Below are 9285 nucleotides of genomic sequence, written 5' to 3'. Positions count from 1 at the left end.
TGACAAGAGGCAATGAAAAGATGCTCAATATCATTAGTCATTGGGAAACTGCAAATTAAAACCACAAATGCAAATTAAAACCAAATTACAACTACACATCTATGAGAACAGCTAAAATTCTGTATTTTAGGTTAGTGACTGACATCAGCAAATGTTGCAAGGGTTTGAAGTAACTGGAAGCTTCATACCTTGTTGGCGGGGATGTAAAATGGTACACCTGCCTTGGGAAAATGTTTGTTTAGTTTCTTATAAAACTAAACATCGCTACCCTCTCTGAACCAGCATTTTATGCTTATGTATTCACCCAAGAGAAATGAAAATGTGTCCACAAAAATAATCTTAACAGTTCTATTCATAATGGCCAAAAACTGGAAAGAGCTCAAGTCTCCAACTGTAAGAAAATGAAGAGACTGGTATATTTAGAAAGTGGGAGTATTATTCAACACAAAACAGGAATGTGCGGATACAGGAGCATAGACGAAACTCAAAAACACTGTGCTGACTTAAAGAACCCCTACACAAGGGGGTAAACTGCGTGACTCCACTAAAATTAAGCTCCAGGACAAGTTAAAACCAAAAATCAGAACAACGATTTTGTTTCAGAGGGTATGGGGACAGGGATGCACTGGGAAGGGGCAACAGAATTTTCAGGATTGAGATAATGTTCTGCATTTTGATACAGAACATCTGGTTTGGGGTTACACAGGTGTATACATCTGCCAAAACTCATCAAATGGTACACTTAAGATTTGTACATTTCACTGTATGTAAATTTTTCCTAAGAACAAAAAGAACCATAAATGTTGAATTGTAGCTAATAATATACAAACTTAAGTGGGGTAAAGTGTATACTTCTCATTGCAATTTATTCTGAAAGGCATTAAAAAAGCAAGGTGATGGAAGGATAGTGTAATGAATAGATGGAGATATGTGGTAAAGTATATATAGCAAAATGTTAATTGTAGAATCTAGGGTAAATGACTTCTCACTTATACAATTATTTAAAATTTTTCATAAAATGGTGAAAAAAACGAACAGCACTTATTTGCCAGTTATATCAAACCAGAGTTAATGTTCTTTCACCATAAAAAGTAACAATGATTTAATGTAAAATATACCAAAAAACCCAAGAGAAATGGCCAAGGCATGGACATTCACATATGCAGACATGCAGGGTAAGCAAAAGATGCTCAATCTCATTTACCCAAGAATGCAAAGTAAAACATCAATGAGATAAGAGGGAACGACAATCATTTTAGTAACAATTTAAAAAACACCTACATGATACAATGTAAGGAAAGAGACTCAAATTCTCATAAGTGAATCATTTTGGAGGGTGCTTTTGCAACTTAAAAGTTAAATGCCTTTACCCCTTTCTCCACTTCTAGGAATTTATCTTCAGAACCCCCCCCCCCCCCCACACACACACACAAGTGTACAAAGATAAATGTCATGGATGTAGACTTGAGCCTTGTTTCTAATAACAAAAGTCAAGTAAGCAACCTAAAGATCTGTATCAGTATCCAGTTTTTAGGTGAAAAAAGCAAGATGTGAGGGAGCGTGTCATGTGACTGCAGTAAGCAACACGCATTTCCCACAGATTTCAGACACGTGAAGAGTTTGTGATGCCTTTACTGCATGACTATGGCCCAGTCCTCTGCCTTCCAGGGACCCAGCGCTGGGTTCCTGCTCAAGGCCTTTCCCTGGGCAAGGGGCTGTTTGATGTTCTGCCCTTTTTTTTTTTTTAAACCATACTGACCGCTTTGCTTGTTGTATGCCTGCCCCTTCCCTTGGAATGTTTAATCAAACATTTCATCTTTTCTGGTCATCTGGTCATCTAAGTAGTTCTACTATAGCACCCGGATTCCTCCTCCTCCCACCAGCCTGACACCCCAAATAATGAGCAGTATGTTAATATGTCAATGAATGGGGCTGTAAGTTTGTTAAGTGTACTTACAGAACAGGAGGCTGGCCTGCGAGTAGCTTGCCCCGACGGAGGGCTGAAGTGCGCCATGGCGCAGCCCTTACCCCATCACTTTGTGGCTGGTGTTAAAGGGCAGAAAGGCCTGCGGAAGGCATGCTCAAGCCTGTGTGCAACCAAGATCCCACTGCGCATCTTTTCAGCCAAACTCATCAAATTTGGTGGATCCCCAAAGCAGAGAGGCTCCCCTTGGGCAGAACCCCCCACCTCACCTCACTGAAGCAGATTCCTCTTTCAGCTCCACCCTCCTCACCCCTCCAACCATAGTCGAGCACCTGAGCACTCCCTCCCTTGCACGGGCACATACCTGTTCAGCTCTTCTGCGGTCCATCCTCCGCCAGAGGCCACAACAGCTCCCAAAGTCAGGCAAGGACACTTGTCAAAGTATCCTCCCACTGAGCTCCAAAGTCTCCTGGCAGCTACTGTGGTACCTGGGCTCACCTAGGGGACAGTATGTACAGGGCAATCCTGGCCTGTTTTCACCTTATGCACCCAGGTAAAGGCAGGTGCCTGCCCTCAGCACACACAGCTCGAGAGACAGGAGGCTCCGAGACACCACCATGACTTAGGGAGACCGCATCAGAAGCCGGGAGATACAGCCAGCCTGAGCTATCACCAGAGATCCTGCTGGTCCTCCCTGGTTCTCCTACTCAGCTAGGCCAAGGCTCAGTGTTTGAACAGATAAGGCGAGTTAGGCAATAATCAACTGCTCCACGGTCACATCGCCATACATACCCTGAACTTGAACCTGGCTTCTCACAGGGCACAGAGTCCAAGTAGAGCCTGGATGTTTGAAGCAAGCACACCTGTGTGAGCTACTTTCGTATTTACTTCCAAGCCTGCACACTCTCCTGAACCCACCCCCTCCCCCCCAACCAACCACCAGTGTCGGGGGGTAGGGGGACCTTCCCTGCCTGCAGGGACAGGCCGAGGAAAACAGCTACCTCCGGAGGTTGCAGGATTTTCTTCCCCAACGTTCAAGGCAGAGGATGGTGGAAAGGGGAGCAGAACCACTGGAAGGCCTGCTAATGTTCCCTGCCTTCTTGCAGGAAAACACTTTCAGGGCAAAATCCCCTTTTAAAGAAATGCTTTATTGCTGCAATTAGACACCGCATGTATAACCCCCTCCCGAGAATGATTCAGGTGGTAACACTGAGAAAGTGAACATACACAGAAGGATACGAAACCAGACGTTTAGATAACCAGAAACTCTGCAAGTTAAGAAAATCTTCAAATGTGAAGTGCCTTTTAGAAACTACGTCACACATGCCAGTGTAAATTTGGTTTTTATTAACAATCAGCTTTCTATAAACACTGCATCTAAATAGGTGAATAGCTGCACAACTTAATTACGTCCAAAACAAAGATAAATGCTTTTATTTCCCTATGTTTCGGTCTTTCCTTGGGCTGGAGAGGGAAGCTGCATATTTCAAATCAGATTCAAAAGGGAAAGTACTCAAGAAGTGTCTCTGCGTGAGGCCGAACGCACAGCATCGCGGCCCTCGGCCCTGCCGTTCCCAGGCCGCCTCCAGCGCTACAGCCCCCCCCCCCCACCAGGCAGCAGACGTAGCCCCAGCTGTGCAGGCCCCACCTGCAGCCCGGGACTGGCCCACTGCCTGCGGCCTGCGTCTGCAACCAGGGAGGGCATGCCAGCAAGGTTGAGAACTAGACCCAGGAGACTGAAAAGAGTGGAATGAGGCAGAAAAGGAGGACACGGTAGAGGCCCGGAGCACAGCTTGATAGTTTCCAGGTTTCTTAAAATCAACTCAGGCACAAAAACCAAATTCTTGCTGGCAGCCAAAGTCGGAAGCGCTCGAGCCAAACGACTTTTGAGGGAAGAGAGGCCAAATCAGAGAGGGCTGGCTGGCAACACCCGAGGCCACTTCCCTCCCCACCTGGCCTGGCCCCCAAGTACCAACCCTCCAGGCCCTGAGACCCACCAGCTCATCCCACGTTTCTGGTTCAGCCAAGTGTTGTCCTCCACCAAAGCCACGTGCAGAATGAGGGGGAAACGGGAATAAATACCGCCCCCCCCCCCAAAAAAACTAGAAGGCAAGCTGCTATGGACTAAAGGAACCCCTGGCAGACCTACCGCCCCCACTAGATGGCAGCACAGCACCACCTTTCCAGAGCTGCTGGCTTCCTGGGTCTGTCTCTGGGAGGTAGAGATTAGAGCCGGGACTAAGGATGGAGTCAGAGGTGCTCGACTAGAACCTATGAGAAAAGAGAAAGGCAAGGGGGCATCTGTGTGCCAACCCAGGAGAGGAAAGAAGGATGTGGGATGGACCGTCCCCAGGCAGAAGGCTTTTTTTTAGGAGCTTGGTGGAGGTGATGAGATGGTGTTAGGCCTTCCTGAAAAGAAGGGAGGGTTTCACATGAGAGCAACACAGCAGTCATGGTTATAAAGGCACCTTTGCCACAGGGGGTGCCGGCCATGAGGGGTGGGCTGCCCAGAGGCCATCCCTACCTAAGCACGCTTTCCTCTCTGCAGAAGTCTTAGTGACTTTCAAGTTCAGCGTAAGGGGTTCCATCAGGGAGAGGGGAAGGAATCCCACTTAAAAATCGATCCCAGTCTTCACGTGACTACTCATCTGCTGTAAGAGGGCAAGGCCAAGGGGCCTTGCCTGGGCAGCTCCTAAGGGACACAGGCAGGGCTGGCCCAGGACTCGGCTCCCCTGAGTAGACAGCGTGTAGCTGCCTGGCGTCCGCAGGCTGAGAAGGGGTGTGGGTAATTGCACTTTGGGGCACAGTGAACACAGGCACGGACTGGATGCGGCCTGGGAGACGGAGAGAGAGAGCAGGCTGACCTATTTTCAGGGGCTGGCCATGGCTGGATGGTGCCTGCCGAGCCAGAGGAAGGCCACGGTGGGGTGGGGCAGCTCCTCAGACCAGAGTCTGTGATGCCGACGAATCAGACACCGCATGCGAAGGGACGGCAGGGCAAAGCCTGCTACCACGCGCCCTGCCCCAGAGCTCAGACCGCTTCAGCCTCCTCCTGGCTTTCCAAACAAACCAGAGCACTTCTACTCTGAAAGGCAAAGGGATCATCTTGTGTTTGCTTCATCCTCTTAAGAAGACAGGCAAGGCACCTAAGGCTCAGGGGACTGAGGGCAGGACCCCCAGGCAACCTTCCCCTTAGAAGAGGCTCTACAGATGCAGTGTCACCTGGAGAGTAAGTACCTGGGCACATGCCTGTGACACTGCGGACCCTCCTGGCCTATTTTCCTGGAGTTAACTCCTATTTACCCGGCGAAGCGAAACTCATTTTTAAAAACAGAATTTTAAGCAGACTTTAAAGGGACAAAGGCCATTTGATGGTAGTGATTTTGGTTTTGTCTTATGAAAATGGTACAGGAGATAATCCCTGATGATAGAATGAACTGATCACAAGGATCCTCTCTGTCCAGTCCAGTTAAGGCTATACACGGGTAGAGGCGGGGCTGGGGGCAGTGACCGTGGGCCCCGGCAGTTTGCTGCTCACTCTTGGCCTTTGTCCCAGAGCCAGCCCGTCTGTCTCTCTGCCCGGGCCAGTGACCCACAGGACCTCCCCAGGACCAGAGGCCATCCAAGGTGGCAGGCACCCAGGAGCACCCCTGGTGTCCGAGCCCCAGACCAGGGCAGCGCATGCTTACGCTTTTGGTGAAGCCAGCACAAACTGGAAAGCTTTGTCCGGAAAGGAGTCATTTTAAATACTCATTTTTGTTCTAATTACTCACTTCCTTTCATTTAGATCTCACATAACCTTCTTTTTCAGTGTTGTCCAAAAAGAAATGTTTGGGGCAGTCTTTAGACTTATCATAAAATAGGCTTGAAACCACAGGAATTGGGCTCAAATTGCCATCTGGCATCCATTAATTTCCATGAAATGTTAGGAAAAAGCCTCAGATCTGTTTGTCCTGCTTTAGAGCCACAAGTCCCTTTGATGCACACAGAGCAGATGTCAGGTTTTTTAGAATATATAAGGCAAAAAGGGTTTTAGATCTATTATAACGTAAAAGAGATCATGAAAGGAAGGCTTCTAAATGAGACGTTCTTTTAAATGTCCATCCCACTGGACACACATATTACAAAATAAAGATTCTCTCTTTGTAAAGTGCTGTTTGCTTAGTGAATCCCTCACCACCACGCACAGAGCACCACAGTCCCGTCTGCTCCGGAAAACGGCCAGCAGCAGCGTCGGCAGACGGGCTCAGCTCCTGGGCTCTTCTTGGTGAGGAGGGAAATCCTCTCATCACGGCTGCTGGACAGTCCCAAACACTCCGCGCCAGGGTGGGGGCTGCTGCCAACCGGGAGAGGCCGGGGTGCCACCCTGCTCCTGCTCTTCCCTCGGGTTGGGCATTTTATTCTCTCATTCTGCTCAAGGTCTCATGGGCCACAACCCAGCCAGCTCCCCATCACATGGCATCACGGGGACCTCCCTTCCCGTGGAAATGCCGGCAGAAGTGGAACCCGGCCGTGCACAGCCAATGTGAGGGCTTTCCAGAAGATTCACTAAGGAGGGGTTAGAAAAAGAGAAGCCATTAAAACAGTCACCTGCCCGGTCTATGCTATTAAAGGACGTAAGAAAAGGTACACAATTGGCAGTAAACAATTTCCTTCAGCTGTTCTTCGATGTCCAGGAAAACTAACCCCTGCACAAAATCAGACATGAACGATTTCTGTTCCAGTGTCTTCAGGTTCTGTCCAACAAGAAGAGTTTGTGTCAGAATGACAGATTCCATGTCCATCTTTATTTTCAAAGTTCGGTTCTGTTAGTGCAGATTTTTCGAAAATATTCTTTTTGCTGGTTTCTGGACAGTTTTGAACATAGATTACTCTGTTATAAGCCTTGAGTCTCTTCCATAATTGTACATACACTTTGCACTGAACATACATAAAAAGAAGTCCGCCGGTAAAGCCGATGGCCACAACCACCAGTTTAGTCCAAAAAGGCCACTCTAGGATTCCTGGAAGGGGAAAAACCCGGTTAGCCTATCAGCAGACCTAATTTAAGATCTAAAGTAAACAAAACACAACTTCTGACCTTCCCACCCATGACCAATGGATTCTTCACTCATCAAATCTTGCTTCATCAAAGGTGGTATGGCAGAGGGATGGCAGAGGGTATCCACTCTCTTATCTTGCTGCTCTTCCAGGAGACAGTGTGTGGAGATTCTCCCTGAGCTGACCTCTTCTAACTGGGTTTTTTAAAAAGTACTCACCACAGCAAGAGAAACATCCAAAAACGATGCTTGGTGCTTCATAATTGATGCCCCTGCTCCAGAAACCCAGACATTTGAAGTCTGACTTAAAAACCAATCTGGAATGACCCCCGTGTGTTATCCAGGATCTCTATGCTGAGCTCATCTTTCACTCTGAGCACATACCTGTTGCCTGTCCGTGTTTGATCTCCTCGGTGGTACGGTCGATGAGCACATACAAGGACCAGACCACACAGGTGATGGCGATGACATGGAATGTCACTGAGCACATGATCTTCCTGCGCTCACTGGCCGTCATCTGCAACTTCTCCCACTGGAAAGACAACACACAGAGCATGAGGTGCAGGACCCCAGACATAAAGGGCTACAATGGGGGTGAGAGCACTGTAGATGGGTAAGATTGGCTTACCCAATCTCCCCTCCCCTTTTCCCAGACTTCATGAATTTTCCCAAATACCAAAAGTCATTCGCCTGAAACCACTTGGCTTCAACCAGGTACCAGGCAGTGGTATTCTGTCAACAGCCAACTTTTTATGCAATGAAAAGAAGCTGGGATCAAGATGAGCTATGGACCACAACCAGAGATCAATCCTCTTGTCTGCTTATTCTTGCAGGCAGACAGCCAATGGCTAGCTAAAGGACTCTCTGGTTCCAGTCCTGATGAAACCAGCATGTTGGCCCCCGACCCAGGTGGCACACAGGAGACCTCCCTGCCTTGCTGACTGGCGTGGGCAAGGGGAAGAGGGTTGATGACGTCACAACACACTAGATGGGTCACACTACATCATGAAGGTGATGGCAGAAGGCGCTCACTCTTTGGTCCTTTGCTACTTTGGCAGCAACAGCTTGAAATCGATGCTAAGAGTTCCTGGTACAAGCAGGCTCTGCCAGTCCCATCTCCTCTAGGAGCTCATTAATTGACTCCAAAGAGCCAGATTTTCTCTTTCATTTACTGCTTTCCGAATCAGAAGAAAACATAAAGATGGAGAAAAAGAACAAAGTGTAAACACTCTGCATATCCTTGGCCAGCCGTAGTCACAGCCTCTCTCCAGATGGTTCTATGTAGGACAAGCTGAAAGTAGAGCCTCGTGGATTATCTACATTGGTCGAATTGCTACAAGTCTCATTTGAGGGACCAGCAGAGAGTAGGTATCCAATAAATTATACGGTCTTTATGGGGCAAAACATTTTTTAAGTAGTTTGCATCTGCCTCTCCAACACCCCGAGTGCTTTTTGCTATGATTTTATATAGTATCTTCTTTTGGCTTTCCTCCTAAAATGCCCCCCTGCTCCCTGATTTCCTGCTATTTCTTTACGTACACTCAGCCCAAGCCTTTCACACTGACCTGAAACGCTCACCCTCACCTTTTTGGTGTATGCTTTTCTACACAGTCTGACCTCTCTAAACTCCTTTCACTTTACTCCAAATCCCTTCAAGAACGGCTTGAACACCCAAACATTCTGTGACGCTACCACCACTCCACCTCCCCAAGGCTCCAGCCCACAGCCAATGCTCCTAAATGTCTGACGTGCTCTGCCACCATTTAATCGAACATTCGTGTGTTGTGATGTGATTGTGTGATCCCCCTTGAATATACGTATCAAAAGTCTGAGATATGAACAAGTCTTATTCTACCAAACAAAACCTTATGTGCCGGGCATACAGAGAAACACATTGAACCACTTACACAGGAGGCGCCCACCAGACGAGGCTCCACTCAGAGGGAGCCGTGACATGGGGCCTGAAGAGAGGGGCGTTTCCCGTAGGGCCTGCAGTTCCTCTCTTTTCCCACCCACCCTGTGATGTTTGTCGTTGAAAGTTTTCACTGGGGGGATTGACCCTCCCTTGAAGCGTCCTCTTCCCTGGTATGTGGCCCTCCTGGTAATGACTGGCTTTGCTCTCCCCGCAGGATCTGCCACTGTGAAGGGGACGACGAGAGCCCTCTGATCACCCCCTGCCGCTGCACGGGGAGCCTGCACTTCGTGCACCAGACCTGCCTGCATCCCCCTACCAACTAGCAAATACTTATCACAGGTATCTAACAAATAAATGTACTATGTGCTTTGTGCAAGGGAAAGATACTGTCTAATAATATACAGTCC

General features: G+C 48.2%; 1 protein-coding gene across 4 annotated transcripts in view; it reads right to left on the bottom strand.

The window, feature by feature from the left end:
- Nucleotides 1–6558: 6558 nt before the first annotated feature.
- The window catches only part of MARCHF8 (membrane associated ring-CH-type finger 8), a 133683-nt gene continuing 130956 nt past the window's right edge, over nucleotides 6559–9285 (bottom strand). For all 4 annotated transcript variants that reach the window (XM_032432202.1, XM_032432205.1, XM_032432203.1 and 1 more), the window contains 2 exons: nucleotides 7348–7495; nucleotides 6559–6927 (listed from right to left, as the gene is read on the bottom strand). In XM_032432202.1, coding sequence (XP_032288093.1) covers nucleotides 6623–6927; nucleotides 7348–7495 — 453 coding nt within the window. In that variant the 3' untranslated portion in view covers nucleotides 6559–6622. The remainder of the gene's footprint in view (nucleotides 6928–7347; nucleotides 7496–9285) is intronic.

The sequence above is a fragment of the Phoca vitulina genome, unplaced genomic scaffold (genome assembly GCF_004348235.1).
Source record: "Phoca vitulina isolate PV1807 unplaced genomic scaffold, GSC_HSeal_1.0 scaffold48, whole genome shotgun sequence".
In the NCBI taxonomy this organism is placed as follows: domain Eukaryota; kingdom Metazoa; phylum Chordata; class Mammalia; order Carnivora; family Phocidae; genus Phoca; species Phoca vitulina.
This window is presented reverse-complemented; position numbering and strand designations above follow the sequence as displayed.